The sequence below is a fragment of the Protopterus annectens genome, chromosome 2.part0 (assembly GCF_019279795.1).
Source record: "Protopterus annectens isolate FY-2018-M chromosome 2.part0, PAN1.0, whole genome shotgun sequence".
Classification (NCBI taxonomy): domain Eukaryota; kingdom Metazoa; phylum Chordata; order Ceratodontiformes; family Protopteridae; genus Protopterus; species Protopterus annectens.
This window is the reverse complement of record NC_056728.1, coordinates 7,815,337-7,835,332: the sequence shown is the minus strand read 5'-3', so window position 1 is coordinate 7,835,332 and position 19,996 is coordinate 7,815,337. Positions and strand designations below refer to the sequence as shown.

At 38.6% G+C, this 19,996-nt stretch overlaps 1 protein-coding gene across 2 annotated transcripts in view; it reads left to right on the top strand.

The window, feature by feature from the left end:
• The first annotated feature begins 981 nt into the window (after positions 1–981).
• Positions 982–19,996, top strand: part of S100B (S100 calcium binding protein B) — a 32,627-nt gene continuing 13,612 nt past the window's right edge. The window contains exons 1-2 of one of the 2 annotated variants that reach the window (XM_044060482.1): positions 982–1,086; positions 12,569–12,726. In XM_044060482.1, coding sequence (XP_043916417.1) covers positions 12,589–12,726 — 138 coding nt within the window. In that variant the 5' untranslated portion in view covers positions 982–1,086; positions 12,569–12,588. Of the gene's footprint in view, positions 1,087–2,277; positions 2,421–12,568; positions 12,727–19,996 lie in introns of those variants that run through there. The other variant, XM_044060483.1, reaches the window with a different exon arrangement.

Genomic DNA, 19,996 nt, shown 5'->3' with positions numbered 1-19,996 from the left:
CTTTACTGAACTTGAATATTTTTAGGGTGTCATGACATGATTCTGAATAATTCTGGGCACTCTATGGCCTCCAATCACTATCTGAATGGAGTCTGCATAATCTCACTGTATATGTATGAGTTTTTCTCCAGATACTGTGATTTCCTCCCATATGCATGCTGCTTTATTTGTTCCTCTAAATCATCAGTATTAAATTTACTCTTACCCATGTGGACCATGTCATGGCTGGAAATGTTCAGAAATGGACTGGCTCACTTAGCCAGTTAATAAGCTGAAAAAAAACTAGTTTCTTTTCAGCACTTTTTGAGTGCTTTGACCTACAGAAATTATTTTTGCATTTTACTATCATTTTGCTTCTGTTAGACTGACATTCCACAGATGTGCATAGATTTCTTTCAGCTTTGTTTGACTTTTCCTGATTTAAACATACATTACAGTGAATATTCAGGAATGGAATATATCTTTTTTTTTCTTAGTTTTCTAGGCACTATGACCTACTGTGCATAGCCAGGTTTTTGTGTATGGCCTGAGAGTATAAGGTGTTGAGGTGATGTCCTTGAAGTCTCACAGCATGTGAGTGCAGGTTGTGAGAATCAAACTAAGGTTCATAGTAGTTTGTTTATTTGTAGCCTTTTGCTTTGACTATTATATTACAATAGCAGCTTTGTCTCTGGACTCCCAGAAGAAGACAGTGTAAAAAAGTCTGCATGGAAAAAGTACAAAACAGCTGCTGTACCAGTAGCTGTTGTACAATCATTAAAGGAAGGAAAAAAAAGCTGAGGCACATTGTGCCAAATTGTTAAAAACTGTAACAGAAGGCTCCATTCACATAATGCAACTACTTCAGTTTTGTATTATTATTGTGGTCCATCCCTGAGTGATGCTGGTTCTGAGGACTTAGGTTTCATTCTGGGGTGCTGGGTGGTGGTGATGAGGTACACTCCGATTGGATACTGTCTATCTGCAGTGGGACTGCACTTAAATCACTCAGAGAACCTCCTCTAATAGAGATGAGGCTATAAGAAGGCTGCATAAGCCTTTCATTGTACTTCGACTTCAATCCAGAGAACACAAGCCTTCCTAAAGGTGAGTAAATGATGACATATGTTGTGGTGCCTGCTGTGGATGCATTTCCCCTGTGGTATGTTTCATGCCTTGCAGCCATAATAATCCCTGGGTGCCCCCATAATGCCACCTGCTACCTATTGGGCCCAGGCGGCATCAGGTGTGCGCACCTTTCAAACCATCAGGGAAGGGCTACAAACCTGGAGGCAGGCATTACTGCCTTATCTACCCTATGCATTTCAGTATCTGCATCAGCTGCTGTTTGCTTACTATGTCCAGCTGTCACTTTCTCCTGTGACATGCCTCCTTTAACTGATGTTTTCTGAACTGGAAAAGTTGAGAAACATGTTTTGCTGTCAGTCACTTAATGGAGATGACCACAAACTGTAGTATCAGATTTGCTTACTTACAGTACAAGAGCATCTTCCAGTAATCTTCGTTGGGAATTCAGAAAGCAAAGCATAATGTATTCTCAAGACTCACTTAAATTGTAATATTTTATTCAGCATGAAAATTATATTTTCCTGTTTCTTACTGTATGGATCAGAAGTCACTAAGTGGTAGGACATGAGTTACAGATACAGCTCAGAGGTATGAATGTCAAATTGTAATAAAAAGTAGCTTCTGAACTCTTAACAATGAGAAAGATGAGAAAATAACAAGCTTCTGAAATTGCAGTCCATGATGACAGGACACCACAGCTACAGTTTAGAAGGTTGTGATTTCCCAGGTTAGTTCCATGTTTTTGAAAAAGTATTCTTCAAAGTACACTGTGGGTTGCACACAGATTCTAAAGTACTTCTGTGTTTGAAAAGGTAGAGACTACTGGTATATATGCACTTGAGTTGGAAGGGGGAGGGGAGAATTTCCAGTACTTACATGTGTACGTTTTCTGTGTTTAGACTAGAAATAGTCAAAGAAAGGCAGGCAAGACAAGAGATGTGTTATTGTGCATTGTCTGTATACTCAAATCTTCAGTGAAATGTGGGATGTGAGTTATGCTCATGTATGGCCTATATCTGATGAAACACATCAGTTTTCTAAAGTGCAACTGTTCAAATTCAAACAGCCTACAAACAATACCAAAATTTATGAAACGGGCACTTTTGAAAAGCTGGCATATTTTCAATATCTGAATGTTGTGGGTTGAAATGGAATTCTAATGCTGACAGCTAACATTGTCTAAAGACTGCAGATAAGTATGCTTTTGTGCAAAGTTGCTGACAGCTTTTACCAGAGTTCTTATCTCTGTGACTAATACTGCCTACCTAAACTCTTTTGGTCTGACATTACTGCTCTTCCTGTAGTGGCTGAGACAGCCACAGCCGATCCTGGCTTACCTTACTATACCCGAGGTGAGTGAATAGATCTAGTAGCATTTCTGGTTGTACTTTTCATGCTTTTGTAGTAGTTTTAGTTTGCAACTACAACATTATTCTGCATCTGTAGTTCTGTAGTCAGAGTAAAGCAATGAATGTTCCAGACCAAATTATTACTTTTTGCTTACTGTATGTATGTGTTTAAAAATTTCTACAGGATGTCATCCATGCCTCTCAACTTCCTATTGCAAGAAATCTGGACAAAACCTAAAATAATGGGGGGAGGGGGGGGCAAAGGCCCAAAAATACAGATATATTTAAATGTTGCTCTTGTAAACATGAAAAGTTATTAAAATAATATGATTTGTGTTAACATGCATTTTCTGAAGGATGTGAAGTCTGAAACTCAAATGTATGTCATTATTTAATTATTTCAATCCTCTGTGATTTGCCAGAACACCAAACATTTTAAGAGCATCAGACCAAAAGTATGAGGCAAAAATCTTGACATTCTGCAAAAATCTGGACAGTTGAGAGGGTTGTCATCAGTACTTAGTGCCCTTAAAGTTTAGATGCATTATTAGATTACAGTACAAGGTTTGATGTATTTAACACATTAGATCAGAACAGAAATTACTTGCACAGTAAGTACAGTGAAACTGAACCTTCAAGAAAAATGAAAAAAAAAAAAGTTTCTAGTATCAATAAACAGTCTACTAGAGAAATCCCAGTTAATGTCTTAACATGCTGAGATGATGTACTGCTTATAAAACAGCTGGTATGTGTTTAGAACAAATGCATAATGTATTAATTGTTTTAGCATGCCAACATTCCTATAAATATTTAAAACAATAATCAGAAATTAAAGAATTGAAGATTTTTGCATGATGTTGAAAGGGTTTGTGTTGCCATAGATTTTATTAATAAGCAAGATATTGGTGATATCAGAGAATCAAGGTGATATATCACCACACCAGATGGAAATACATCTTGATTAATAGTATAAAGCCTAAGGCATAGTATGCCCAAGCTAATAGTACACTTGGTGAGAAAAGTGATGCTTGAGAGACCATTAATATCTCCTAGCAACACCGTCACGTATTAACTATACTTACACTTTTAGCAGTTATATATTACTCGGTTTTATAATATACGGTAAATAGAAAACAAAACAAGAGGCTTACTTTTCATTGCTTTCCACTCGTTAATTGAATTAGTGTGATATTTGTGCATGTGTAGTATTACTCTAGTAGCGGAACCATACTGTAAGCCAGCTCATACTTTTGTTTCGTTATACTGTGCTGCTTACTTATATGAAACAGACTAGTGTTGCTGATGATGCACACAGTGCAGCACAACACTGTCACATCCCAGCTACAATAAATGTGATCCATAGCTGCCTTTGGGGTATAGCAAGACAAAGTCCTGATGACCCAGGCTTGTTTAGCAGTCTGGTCTGGGGGGGGGGGGGGGGCATCAGGGAGATCTCAGCCCTGGAATGATACTTTCTGCTGGTTAGGAGTCAAGTGTTCAGGGTGTGTGCTCGCAGATCACTGTGGGAAGGTAGCCTATTGGGGAAGTGTGGGAAGAAGCAGCTACATGTAACGCTTACAACCTTGTGTTGTTTAATTCCACTCTCTTTACACATTCCCCAGAAAACAAAGCTGGTAAGATAAAATGAGAAATACAACACAAACAAGCTAGGTCACCCAGAATGATGACCAAGCACTTCTCAACCCTCATCTCCACCAGCAATGACTGTGACTTTCTGGAGCAGAGGAATGAACAGGGCAACAGGTAGTCAGGCTGAATGGTTAGACACATGGGAAAACCCAAATAAAATATTTTAATAAAATGATTTATCAAATACAGACTCTGTAATAACTATAATGATTTTAAGCTTTTGACACAAATAACAAAGGCAAAGCCGAAAGCCTACATGTTCTGATTTGCAAGCAGTTTACAGTTCTTGTGGAAACTTAACTCCATTTCAAGCATATACTTCATGTTTGTTTGTTATATATAATTTGTGTGGGTATATATATATATATATATATATATATATATATATATATATATATATATATATATACATATATATATATATATATATATATATATATATATATATACACACATAATATATATATATATATATATATATATATATATATATATATATACACATACACACACACACTCATATATATATATATATATATATATTTATTTATAGTACCAGTTAATGTTGTCAAATGTTAATTTTATCAACAACAGTAACTGTAGGTTCTTTTTGACAAATGTTTGCTTTATTGTACATCTGGCAACTTGAATGTCCTTGTTGCCATGAGGATAAAATGGTGTGGGTGAGGTACAGGACCATGTACAAGTGTTTATGGGTTAGGGCTGAGAAGAGGTGCAGGGATAGTTTTATGGATATGTGTGTGTGTGTGTGTGTGTGTGTGTGTGTGTGTGTGTGTGTGTGTGTGTGTGTGTGTGTGTGTGTGTGTGTGTGTGTGTGTGTGTGTGTGTGTGTGTGTGTGTGTGTGTGTGTGTGTCCTGTGTCAGAGTGTCTTGATTAGTGATACATAAGGTAATGTGCAGGGGCCAGGGCAGGGATAGGGTTAGAGCTAGATTTAGCAGACATGAGTAAAGTGCTATGTATTATGCTGGTAAGAAAAGGTTTTGTGATGCATTAGATGCCAGCAGGAGCTTTATATTTTGTTATTTATGCTTTTGTTGACTGAGTTAGTCCCACAAGGTCAGTGGCCTCTTTTCCGAGGATACCCAAGGTGGTATTCATACTGACTAGGGAAGGGCACAAGAGAACTGCTGCTATTTTTTTTTTCAGTCATTGCTGTGGGATCTTTTACATCCTCTTGAACTTCCACCAACTCAGGCAGATAAGGCCTTGGTTTAACATTTCACCTGAAGTACTGCACACTCAGGAGTGCAACACCCCACTTATGCTGCACTGCAGCATCAGTAATGGAAAATAATCCAGGCACCTAAAATGGGAATAGAACCCACAGTATTCTGATTTGCCAGCATCAAAAGAGAGGTGTGCTACCTGATGAACCACTCAAACTGTCTTCAACAGAAATTGATTCATGAGAAAAAAAGGACGGCATAAAAAAAAACAGTCTGGTCTATATGAGGGAGCTGAATTGATAATAATGTCTTCTAATCACCATATCTGCTCCAGTAAGTCATTCTGGAGGTGCAAAACAGAAGACAAATGAAATCTGATATCCAAAATGAGTAATTAGAAAAACAGATGAAATGATGGGGGGTGGCTGTTGGAAGAAAGTATGGCTACTCAGGAAGTAAAGACAGTGTTTGCTGTACTAATTAAGGATAATTTGAAACTTGCTAAAAGCTGGAGTCTTCTCAAAATAGCTATATGGATGTAAAATAAACCAGACATGCCTAACACCTCAGAAGATGGTATGTTGTTCACTGATGGAAGCGTTTAATATACAGTCCTTGAGAAAGGTTAAACCTCTGCCAAGTTGAAAGGAGAGGTGCTTGTGTACAAATCTGTGAAAAAAAGGCATCAAGTGCTCACATCTGTAAAGAGAAAGGCTCTTCTTATGTAACAAGGTATACAGGTTAATTTCTCCTTGATTTGTCTTTCTCTATTAGGCAAATAACAAAAGTGCTTGCTGCTGTAAAAGCTAGCTTGTGCCCCTTGGGGATTATAATGCCTTTAATTTACCTGGTAAACTGTGCATGGTAGATACAGGGAAGATGTGTTTCCTTTAATGTACGTAACAGTTCTGTCATCTGAATGACCAGAGCAGTGGCTGACTTCATGGTGAGAAATAAAATGAGGATAATTGATGTCATACTCAGAGATTTTGCATTCTTATAACAAGGCATACATTTTGGAGGCTGTATTAAGCAAGTAACTGAACTTCAATTTCTTAAATCTCTTTGTCCTATTGGACAGAATGGAGTGAGCAACCACTGTTGGCTGACCCATCCAAAGAAGAGAGTGGTGGTTAAGTCCACTGTACTGCCGAATCCCTGTAAAAAATGGCTGTGTTGCATCAACTGTATCAGTTATGTGGCCCTGTATGGTCAGGGCAACATGTTTAGCTCTTCCAAGCTGCTTTCAATCAGTAGTCCTCATTGCCTATGCATGGAAGCGCACACATGTTCTGGAAAAAGTATAACACGTCACTGATGACACTGCTTCTGTGGGTACACATGTCAGCCATAAGATTATTAGACAATACATTAAAAAATTCATAATTCCCTTATGGTTGACTGGATGACGGCAAAGTCATGATTGTCTGTTGCTCTGTAGTGGAACAGATGGACACAATCATTGTGGCAAGTCAACACACTGACAAGCATGTGGAGAACAGAAAAAAATACAAAAAATTGAAATGCCTTTTCTCATAAATGCTACACATTTTTAATCCAGTTTATTTACATCACAGCTTCTTGACATCTTTTTTTTGGCCCCCTTGGGCCTCATTTTTACCACTTTCCAGTATCCAATGTCCACATTGGGTCTACCACTCCTCTTTACCCTTCCCCTACAGATTACTGAATTTTTGCTGGGGCCAGTTATGGATCCTGATGGTGTCCTGGGGGCTCATCTCATCTGTGCTTCTGTCTCATGGGGTTTATGACCTACCCACTTCCCTTTACCCACCCACAATGCTCACTGTTTAGGTCTGAGGGCATCTCCCTTCTTTGGGCGACCCTTCCCTTAAGAACTGTATCCTTCTGCCTGGGATGGGCATGCCCATCTCTTCTCTGTTCTTCTCTCAGTCATCTGAGCTGCTAATTGAACCTGGGTTGGCTGGGCTGTAAACAGGGCTTTATCCCCTCTATGTCGCCATGTGGCTATTGCTTCTTGCCATCTTATACTCAATGATATTTAAATTATACACTTTTATGTATCAGTATTTCTAGGCCCAATTACTGATCCAGTAATATGAGTATATATATATATATATATATATATATATATATATATATATATATATATATATATATATGGATTCACTTCATAACACTGAAAGCTCAAAACACTGAAACTTCAAAATCTTGAAAATCCAAAACATTGAAACTCAAAGCACTGAAAACACATATCATGCATATACTAAGTTTAATCAACATAAATCATAGCACTTTCCACCAAGTGTAAGCAGGGGGGCAAGCCCACCTGCACCCCCACACATCTTGCTACTTTTATATATCAACTCCAAGATTGCACTTCACTACAGTAAGTGCAATCTTGGAGTTGATATATTTAAGTAGCAGGGGGTGTGGGGGGTGCAGCCCCCATGCTTACACTTGTTGGAAAGTGTTATGATTTATGTTGTTTAAACTCAGTATATGTATGATATGTGTTTTCAGTGTTTTGAGTTTCAATGTTATGAAGTGAATCCTATATATATATATATATATATATATATATATATATATATATATATATATATCTGTATGTGTATGTTAATTTTTAAATCTTTCTAACATATCATTTATCTTCAAACTAAAAAAAAGCATATTCATTAAAATTCTCAGACATAGCATTGTTTGGAGACTCACAGAAATGTGAATTATTTATTATTTTGAATGTGTAACAAGCATGATGTCTGAATGACTACTTGAGTGTTTGTTAATTGGTTATGCAGACAGTTCTAATGACTGATGAAACTATACTATGTCAATAGTTCTTAGGAGGTCTATAATTCTTAACAGTTCTGCTATATTTACTGCAACAGAAGTGAATAATAGTTTGCCTTTTTCAAATCCTTTACTACCTCATTTAATACTAATGATCTGTTTTTTTTTTTCTGTTGCGGGTTTAACTAACTCCTTTACAAATACCCAAGGATTTCTGTTGTGGTTGGAGTCACAGGTGCCACATCTTAAAGCAGAAAAGTCACATACCAAAGGGCTCAGCATCAGTCTCACCTCTATTTGGCATCTATTTCTCAGAATTACTGGCCAACACTCCTGGCCTATAGTTATCTAAGTTTGCATACAACTTTAACTTGGGTGTGGTTATTTGATCTTGCACTGATTCTCAATTGCTCTGGTATAGGTTAGACCATGTTAACACTTGGTGCACAGACAATGGTCTCAAATTAAATGTGAAAAACTGCAGTATAATTCATTTTGGTAAATAAAACATTGTCTCATACCACATAGGTAACCCCCTGTCATAAAGGATCTAGGCAGTCTTATTTATAATTCCTTTTCATTTACACATTATGTCTCTGTCATAGTTTGGAAAGCCTTCTGTCTGGTTCATTTAGTTTTCCAAAGTAATCTCCTCTAGATTCAAAGAAGTCTCAGTTCCCATTTACTTATATTTCACCAGACCCATTGTAGCACATAATGCATGTTTTGGCATGTATTTGTCTAAACATACTGTTTGGCATTAGTGACCTCAGAGATTCATAGCTGAAAGGATCAGTGGCCTCAAAAATCTTAGTTACCAAGACAGACTGGCAGTCCTCCCTCTGTACTAGGTCATTCACAGAGTCTTCTATGAAGGTCTGTGTCTGGCCTTTCCAGCCTCTTATTACTTCATAGAACAAATGGTACCTCAAATACCCAATTAAGGGAACCTTCATAGGTTCATAGGTAAGTACTAGGCTAGCTGGCCTTATAGACCATTTTATGCTTAGCCAATTTCCCTTTTTGTGCTTTGATTATAGATTGGCCTTACCCATCCCATGGTTGATAATTATATATTACCTCTAATGAAAATAACTGGGATCATACCACAGATAATTTGAGGGGATTCATACATGGGATAAAGCATTTAGGAGCTGCTTCTATCCATTAGTAGTACAGTGGGCAGTCCTAGGGTATATTTTTTGTTTCCCGTCCATAGATCTAAGTTGTACTTGAATATGGACAGGGATGATTGTTGTTATATGTGGATGGGGAGTCTATTCCACAGCAACAGTATCCTCTGTGAGATATACCTCTCCCTTCAAACAATTTTGTTAATGTCACAGAAGATGCTTAGATCCCTGTACAGAGTATTCTGATGCTATTGAAATTGCTGATGTGCAGTAAATCCATCAGTAATGGGTCGGAGGATGCCTTGTATGCTAGACACAGGTCACCTCTTAACAGTCTAGGATACTGAGTATAGTGACAGGACTTCTAGTCAGTCCATGTAGGACATGTTATTTAGGCCTTGTATCCTTTTACTAAGGTATCTCTGTGGGTGTTCCAGTTGTTGCATGTGTCTAGACAAATACATGCCAAAGGGGGCATAATATTCAGTGACTGGGCAAATGAGTGTTGCGTAAAGGGGGACAATGACATCCCTAGATCCAGACACAATCTCTTTGTTTATAAGCTGTGCAATATAGAAGGACTTTTGTACAATAACAGACACATGTTGGTCAAAAGTTAGGTAACTGTGCGCATAAGTTCCCAAATCCCAAACAACTGGGTTGATTCTCAGGGAAGTATTGTCAATGTGGTAGTTCCCTGTGGTAGATGACTTCCCAAAATACACAATGATGCATTTTTTGGCATTTAGTTTTAGCCCATAATTTTAGCACCAGTTATTAATTTATTCATCAATAGATAAGACACATTGGTGTGATAGATATCCTAATATACCCCTACCTCTGGAACAAACTGCCACTATACGTCAAGCAGAAGTTCACCTTTGCCACTTTCAAAGTAAACTCAGATAATCGGATGGTGACCTGAAATTCTCCCTCATTCTATCTTATCTTGCCCTTATTGAGGCTAGAGAGAACTTCTGAATAGGAATTTATAGCTAGGCTTGTAACAGTCTGCAGACTGATTGTCTGATACATACCTACCTATGAACTTATTTACAAATATTCATGGCCTAACACTTTCACGTCCTACAGACTTGTCTTTTATTTAAGCATATTTTAGCATTTCAATCTTGCATGCAATCTGTTTCCATACATCTTTTTATGCACTTTCATTTCATTTGATTTTATAAATCACTGTCACTCAGTTATCTTGGGTCAGTTTTCTTTTATATAATATAGTTTTAGCAGTGGGATAAGATTTCTCAAGATTGGTTGTATTAATATAAAAGTTTCTTATCTTTTTAGCCTTTGTGAGAATTTATAGGTTCATTGGTACTTACTAGGCTATCGATCTGTAAGGATCTTAAGAAGCCTAGGCTTATATTCCTATGGTAGTTTTTACCCTTATATTTTACATAACAGTAAACCAGAAATGGGCTAAACAAGGATATGTTGTGACATTTATATATTTCCTCTATCCATGAAGGACATGGATGCTAAACCAGGGATGAATTTGTAGTTACCCATCCATTCATCCAAGCTGCATGTGAATTGAGTAAGAGAAATACTTTGCTTTCTGTGGAGAGGAAGATGGTTCTATAGAAGCTGGATTGACTGTGATACATACCTATCCATCCAACATATTCAATTTATTTTGTAGAACAGATTGAGATCTCTTAAACAGGTGTTTGTGATACCATTGAACTTACGAATGCATAATAGGTCTGACAGAACAGGGTATGTTGACGCTTTCTAAGTGAGGCAGATGTTGGCTCTCAGTGGCCTGTATGATGCTGAGAAAAGGGACAAAGCTTTGAGATGGTCTGTATAGTTTTTGCAATTTAGGCCCTTGTTTTTTTTGTTTTTTGCTTTAGTGAGAAAATGTTATGGTTGTTCCAGTTGAGATGTTTGAACACATACATACATACCAAAAGGGGCATTATTCTCATTGACTGACCAAATAAGTGACAAATACAGTGATACAATTATTTCCTTGGACCTGGACATAATACCTTTATATATAAGCAGTGCAATAAAAAAGGACTTCATAACAACAGTTGATACACGGTGATCAGACAGTTTATTGTTGATATAGGTCCCCAGAAGTATAACTACGAGATCAGGTTTTAGGGTTCTGCTGTCAATGTGATTCATATTCATTTTCCTGTTCTTGATGTTTTCTTGTGTATCAAATATTTTGGGATAATATCCCCTTTCCCTAACTACACACCTTAGTTTCTCTCTCTCTCTGTTTTTCTTTTCTGTTTATTAATTGCCCATCTCTTAGCCTATTCATCCTGTTTTTCTTTTGGTTGTATAGAGTTCTGTTAGTATTACCTACCACACTGGAGCACATTTTTCACCACTTGTATTTTACATCCTGGTATGTGCATTTTATAGCTATATTTTTTTTAAGTTCTAACTACTAAAGTCTCTATTGAAATATTTTAATCCACTGCCTCCCTGTAATATGGCCTATTTTTTTTTTTTTTTGGTTTATCTGTATTTGCAGAGATGAAGCCTTCATAATTAAGCTTGTCAAGCAGTGCACTACTGAATATTCCAGTGAGAATTATAAGGAAACAGCATCCTTGCTGAAATACTAAATAAGATATTCTGATTGACTTGTGAATTAGTGTGCCTGCATTGTATAATGTTATTTTAAATATTATGTAATTAGCTCACTTTACTTTGTATTATTTGCTATTATATTTTAAATGGGTGCTAGACTCCAATAAATTTGTACTACTGTGTGATTCCTGTCTTATGTATTTAAATATCTGGGTTGTGTGTTTTCCTCGAGATAGAGCAATCTTTGACTTAGTATATAAAAGTAGCGGGGAGGGTGGGGTTATATCCTATCAAATTATGGGGAGAGAGAGAGGGAAATTCCCACTATAAAAGTGCATTTTTTTGAGTTATACATTGGCTGAACATACTTCTATTTTGATGACTGAGCACTTCTGTAATTGCATTTGTGTGTGGTGATCACAGAAAAAGCTGAACATTAGCCACGGCGTCCTTTTAATTATTGTCTTAGAACTTATGATTAATTATGCTGCTACACAGTATTGTTTTATTTTATTTATATTCTTCTGGTAACTGAATAATGGTATCGACCATAGGTGAGTATTTCCAGACATGGTCAAAGCCACAGGCAATGTGTGACGAATTTGTCTTTGCAAATGGGTCATCTGTGGAAAAGGTCTCCCTGTCAGGTATAAATAGGTGACTTCACTTTCCAGATGACTATATATCAGATATAATTAAACATTACTGTCTGGTTTTAATACAGATCTTTGAACAGTTTGCCTCTCAGTCAATTATACATTATCAGTTAACAGTATTCTTCTTTATCTGTGAGTTCTTCTGATGTCTCTCCTGACATTTTTTCTTCCGTTTTAGAACTTTAACCTCCTACCAAAATGTCTGACCTTGAAAAGGCAATGAGCACCATTATTGAAGTTTTTCACAAATATTCAGAAAAGGAAGGTGATAAACACAAACTGAAGAAAGCTGAGCTAAGGGAACTAATGAACAATGAACTTTCAAATTTCCTAGGGGTGAGTAGCAAAGCATTTCTTTGTGAATATATCACATTCATTATGCAGTGCATTCCTTCTCCAGCTGCTGCTAATTCATTCAGTTGTGATGCTATCACTGACTGCATTGATGCTGTAATCAGGAATCTATCATGTAAACAATAAGGCAGCGTGGAACTTCTGGTTGTTTGCGCATTAAGAATGCAGGGTCACTTAGCTGCACTGATTCATTTTAATTTATTTACTTATGTATCTATTTTTGCAAAGCAGTTTATTAGCACTTATGGCTTTGTGATTCCCCCAACTACTTATGATGTTTTATAATTGTATTAAAAAAGCATGCTGAATATTTAAAAAAAGTATGTTTATTTTTCTGAGCAATAAACTGCGTAAACAAACCCCTCTGAGTTACAGAAGTATAAATGGGAGTAATTGTGACAATTATTACAGTAGGAGCAATAACTTGCATAATGACCTCTTTGGCTATTTTTTGACTGCCCTCCTCCACTGCTCATCATTATACTGGCCTGCACTCAGGTACCTGTCCATGACAGGTCCACCAGCTGCTGACTCCTATGCCTGGAGTTTAATCTGGTGTTTATTGCTGGGGCTGGTCATGGAAAAAGGCATCCAGGGTTCAACTGGTCTGTGCATCAGTCCAAGGGAAGTTTACTTCTGTTATACCCATTTCAAGCCCATTTCTATATGCAAGGCCATGGTTTAGCTTGGAGCAGGGCATGTAGTGGGGATGTGCAATGTTATCGCCCCACCTCCACAGCAGCTCAGCCATGTCTCTGCCCTTTTAGCCCCTTTTATAGGTACTCATAGCATGTGTCATCCCCAGCCTCCAGTAGAGATTGACACCATGAACATCCATGCCTCCCTTCTACACTGTCAGTAGCTTGGTGAACCCTGGTCGCTTGGGCTGTAATTTGAGCTTTATCACACTATGCCAAAGGAGTGGCACTTTGACTTTTTTTTACATTTTAAACAAAATACAGACTCTGGAAACTGGTATCCATCTGCACATGTCCAGCTAGGAGCAGTACTACTCTACAGGCTACTGTAGACTGTTTCTTCATACTGACCTCCCTCAGTTTTAGCCAATTATCACCTTAAACAGTGAGTTTGACACTCCAGTGATGGTATCCATATCAAAGTCTGAGAAGGTTAAGGTGCAGTTCAAAGAAATGCAAAGCCACAGCTCAGCAGTTTTGCAGTACAAAATGTTTTCTAGGTGTGTGTTGTGTGTGTGTGTGTGTGTGTGTGTGTGTGTGTGTGTGTGTGTGTGTGTGTGTGTGTGTGTGTGTGTGTGTGCGTGTGTGTGTGTGTGTGTCCAGCTGTGCAGGAATGATAACAGCATATCACATGCTCAAATAAACCGTTTTCATAAAAACTCATTCATGTTAAAGATCACCCTGCATTCTTATTAAAAACAAGAAAACAGGATTCAAGCTGGTATTGCATATCACATGCTCAAATAAACTGTTGTCATAAAAACTCCATCCATGTTAAAGATCACCCTGCATTCTTATTAAAAACAAGAAAACAGGATTCAAGCTGGTATTGCTTGTTTAACCCACGGTTTATTAAGTAAAAACAAAAGATGAGCGCATTCACTCTTGTCAGAGAGTATTTATGACAACAGTATATTTGAGCATATGTGCTGTTATCACTCCTGTACAACTGGTTTTCCCTATTTTCTTGGTTTATATATGTGTGTGTGTGTGTGTGTGTGTGTGTGTGTGTGTGTGTGTGTGTGTGTGTGTGTGTGTGTGTGTGTGTGTGTATATGTTCATGTATGTATATATGTATATGTATGTATGTATATATATATATACACACATACACACACACACACATATATATATGTGTGTGTGTGTGTGTGTGTGTGTGTGTGTGTGTGTGTGTGTGTGTGTGTGTATATATATATATATATATATATATATATACACAACAAAAGCTAACTCTGTAGAATGACTTAATGTTGTAATAACTACAGAGGATAGAGAAAATATACTGCTTATTAAAACAATAAAACAATATAAGTAAGCACTTTCATGCCATGTACTTTTAAAAGGACTTCACTGTAGACAATTTAAGCTGCCAAAATGCTTCTTTACTATTGCATATTAGCTCCAAATAACCTCCTCTCTAATCAAAAGACACAAACATATTTCTTATATGTATATGTGTAGATATAAACACACACACACACACACACACACACACACACACACACACACACACACACACACACACACACACACACACACACACACAGTACATTTCACAGAATGTCTATAGAGTGCATTATATTATTTTTTCTTTTTATAGGTTACTAATAGCCAGCAGTTCTTTACTGCAGTTGACTCCCTGTCTTCCCAGTGTAAAAGGCTGAACAGGCACTCTTAGCTTACTACATAAATCACATTATTAGTGGTATAAGTATATCTCTCATTTGTACCATAAATGTATCTTGCTCATCGATCACTGGACTGTTAGCCATATGTTTGCATATTTTACTGGTCTCACAGCTAGAAGTCCTTATTAGTCATACTGTTAAACACATTTTATCTTTATCGAGTTTTTCTCTTTCAAATAGAGACTTAAACATATTCTCTATTTCAGTACAAAACATTGGTGTCATAACCACAATTTTAGGTAGACCTGGGTTCAAAAACAATTTCCAATCGTTACTAATAATGCACTTAATACTAACAGCAAACTCACTAGACAATATAATCATTCTGGGCATATTTTCTAGAACCACATGGAACTGCTGATTATCTGTATATTTCTCTTCATCATATGTTATTGGTCTACATTTTTGATTTCTTTCACTTAAGACTATGTCCAACACTTCTTTGTAAATCCTCTTGTGGATACACTCTTTGTACAAATCTCCTGCACAATTCTTTCATGCTCTCATTAAACGCCTCTTTACTAGATGTCAGTCTACTTATTCTAATTATTTGACTTTAGACCACATTCAGTTTCATGTATTTCAGGTATTCCAGTTTTAAAACCGAATAATCTTTCATTTCTTTCTTAAAAATGTAAACTAATCTAAAAACTACATTTTTGCAACTGAAGTGTTCATCTTAAAATACAAATATCCAGTTGTACTATTATTATCTCTAAATGTGTATACTCTCTTCATGTCTCCATGCCATAACATAAATGAGACAGCAATAAGGTGTAAATAGGTGTCTCTTGAAAGAGGCCACTAGCCTCATAGGAATAACCTAGCCAACAAAAAGATAAAAATACTCAGATATATAGATGTACTTGTCTTGCTAATCAGTCATAAATAGACTTGCAGATGTGAGAAACCATCACTGCCCCCATTGCTATGCCTCCCATCCATTTTTGCACTTTATTGAAGCCATGAGTAATGCCAAGCTAAAAGGAACTATCTTGAAAACAATGTAAGACTGTAATGCATTTTTCCTTTCTCTTCACTCCTTCTCATCCACTGTCTGGGTATAGTTCTCTTTGATAGTGGCATATGTGACCTTTCTCTGAATATCCAAGCCCCTTATCCCATGATGCACTGGGAATTACCTCAGATCTTGTTTGCTGCATGTACTATAGCCATATAACTGGACTACCCTCCCATGGAGAGGAAGAAGAATTGAGCAAACAGGATGAGACCAACCTCTAGGTCAACTATCAGCCAGGTGGGGGAAGGAGAGAGGGACGTAAGAATGAAGGCGAGATGAACAACTCACATGGAACGTTATGGTGAGTACATAACTTCTTAATGTGAAGTTGTTCAATCTCGCCGTTCATTCGTTACTGATGGGTAGCATCCCTAGCACCCTTAATCTCGGGTGGCTCACGAGAGTACATTCTTCAGGACCGTAGGCCCAAAAGAAGCCCTGCCCCTGGAGGCCTTATCACCTTTGTAATGAGTAATAAACGTATGAGGTTTAGACCAAGTGGCTGCAGCACAAATGTTATCAAGGGGCAATTTGGCTTGGAATGCAGAAGATGTAGAAACTGCTCTGGTTGAGTGAGCTTTAATCTTGTGTAGTAAGGGCATATTAGCAGCTGAATAAACAAAGGTGATACAATCAGATAGCCATTTAGAAAGCATTGTTTTAGCCACTGGTCTACCTTTTCTGGCTTCAGAGAATGACACAAAGAGCTGGTCTGATTTCCTTATATTTTTTGTTCTGTCCAAATAAAATCTGAGCTGCCTGTGAACGTCAAGTTTGTGCAGCATATACTCCAATTTATTAGAATGGTTAGGGAAGAAGACTGGTAACTCAATGACTTGGTTGATATTAGATTCTGAACAAACTTTGGGCAAAAAGGAGGGGTTTGTCCTAAGAGATACTCTATCAGCATGGAAAATCAAATAAGGAGGGCTGATAGATAAAGCTTGAAGTTCTGACACTCTGCGGGCAGAAGTAATAGCTACCATTAATATAGTCTTCCATGACAAAAATTTGAGGTCACAAGATGATGCTGGTTCAAACGGGGGGAGAATTATACGAGACAGCATAAAGTTTAAATTCCAAGGAGAATAAGGAGTTTTCACTGGAGGCCTCATATGAAAAGTTCCTTTGAAAAGGGCCTTGGACAACTTGTGGGACATTATGTTTAGCCCGTCAGCTCCAAGATGAAAGTTAGATATAGCAGCCAACTGGACCCGAACTGTTGCGGCTGCCACTTCATTATTAAAGATCATAGTCAAGAATTCTAATATGGACATCAAGGGGGCTTGATAAGGATTAATGTTCTGCTTAGAAGACCATATGGAAAATCTCTTCCACTTACTAAGATATAATCTTCTGGTGGACGGCTTATGGGAAGACAAAAGGATCTGTTTTGTCTCATTGGAAAAGTTGTGAAGCCTGGCTATGAGGGGAATTGAAGCAGCCAAGCTGTTAGCTTCAGTGACTGCAAGGAAGGATGGAGGTCCCCCGATGGCTGTGTCAGAAGGTCTGGAACTGGGTCCAGAATCCATGGATCCTCCAAGAGATGATGATGAAGAAATGGGAACCAAATTTGCTGAGGCCAATGAGGGGCTATAAGAATGATGATCCTTCCCAGAGATTTTGCTTTCTGTAGAAATCTGGGTATCAACAGAATAGGAGGAAATGCATAGAGGAGACGAGTGTGTCTCTCGGGGCTTCTCCCAGAGGGGGAATCAGGGCAAAGTAGCTTCTACATTTCATGTTGATGTGACTGGCAAAAAGATCACAGCAAGGCTGGCCCCATTTGTGGAAAATCCTGTCCCCAATCTCTTTCTTGAGGGACCACTCATGCAGCAACAATATTGCCCTGCTCAGTTTGTCTGCTATCATGTTGGATCTCCCTGGGATGTGCATTGCCAACAGAAAATACTGGGAGGAGACAGCCCACTGCCAAACTCTGAGGGCTTCTCGGCAAAGAGAGTAAGACTTGGTTCTGCCTTGTTTGTTCAAGTACCAGACTACTGACATATTGTCTGTTTGAATTGCAATCATTCCTAGAGGAAGAGAGTGCTGGAAGTACTGCAACGCCAGAAGTACTGCTCTTATCTCCAGAACATTGATATGCAGACGTGACTCTTGATTCGTCCATGTGCCTTGGGCAGTCTTTCCCTGAAAATGCCCCCCCCCCCCCCACCCTATCAGGGAAGCGTCCATGGTCACAGTGGCTATTGGAGGGGGTAGTACAAAGGGGCATCCTATGGTTACATGAAGAGACATCAACCACCACTGGAGATCTCTCTTGCAAGAGTTCATAATTAAAATTGTGTGAGACATTGGAAGTTCCTAATAAGACCATTGAGTGAACAGCAGCCATTGAAGAATCCACATATGCAGCCTTGCTAATGGTAATGGCCAAGATTGCTTCAGTCATCAAACCCAATACTTTTAGAACTTCTGTGGCTGGTGCTCTGTCTTTTGATACCAATGAGCTGACATGCTGGTGAAGAAGAAAGACTCTCTCGATTGGTAGTCATAGAGTGGTGGTTGAAGTGTCTAACTCTGCTCCTATAAAAATGATATGCTGTGATGGTGACAAGGCAGACTTTCCTGAGTTGACTGTAATGCCTAAGTGATTGCAGAGTGTCAGAGTGTATTCCCTTGCCTGAATCAGTTGAAGCCTGGTGGTGGAGGTAAGGAGCCAATCGTCTAGGTATGGAAACACCTGGAATCCTAGATGTCTCAGGTGAGCCGTGACCACTGCCATGCATTTGGTGAACACTCTGGGGGCTGTAGTGAGACCAAAGGGCAGGGCTCGAAACCTGGCAATTTTTATGTGGTAGTACACATCCTTGAGATCTATCGAGCGCATCCAATTGTCTTTCTCTAAAAAGGGAAGTATAGACTGTAGCGTGACCATCCAGAACTTCTCTTTCTTCACAAATTGGTTGAGTCTGCTGAGGTCCAAAATGGGTCTCCAGTCCCCTGTTTTCTTTGGAACCAAAAAGAATCTTGAACAAGTTCTGAATCCTGTTTGGTCTGCTGGGACTGGCTGGATGACTCTTTTTTTCTAGCAAATTGTGGACCTCTATAGTTGCTTGTTCCCTGTAACTGGGTGGAACATCCAGGATTCTCCTTGCGTGTGGTGGTGTAGTAGAGAATGGTATGAAATACCCTCTGGAAATAATACTTTGTACCCAGCTGTCTTTTGTTATATCTTGCCAGGTGTCTGGGTACAAAGATAAGCGACCCCTGACTGCCTCCAGAGCAGGACAGTTGGGCCTCCTTTCAGGAGCGCTGACAGGGCAGACCAGAGAAGTTATCTCTGTCACCCTGGTGTTGCGGACCCTCTCTGCCATGAGGGCAGCATCTTCCATTATTACCCCCTCCTCTGCCCCTAGAGGGGGGTTTACCACATGTGTCCTGAAAGGCTCATTGGGCTTTTCGGAACCACATCTTTCCTCCCCTTTGACCTTTGGAGCAAGGCCGAGTAGGGGTGGAAAAATGGACACCGATGGCAGACAGAGTCTTTCCCTCCTGTTCACACCTGGTCAGAGTTTCATTCACTTTAGGCCCAAAGAGAGATGAGCCATCAAAAGGGGTGTTCACGAATGAAGACTTAAAGGGCTCCACAAAGGAACACAAGCGCATAAAGGAATGTCTTCTGAGAGAAATTCCTGTACCCGCTGCCCTATTCGTCCCATCAGCTGCATATGATATGAGACGCATGGACAAGTTCACAATAGAATTTAGGGTAGCAAGCTGGGCGGCAACTTTGTCAGAAACCCTGCAGCTAGAGTACCCTGAAGAGTATCTCCCAACTCCTTAAGGAGATCTCTTTGCAACCTAGTGAAATGGGTCAAATA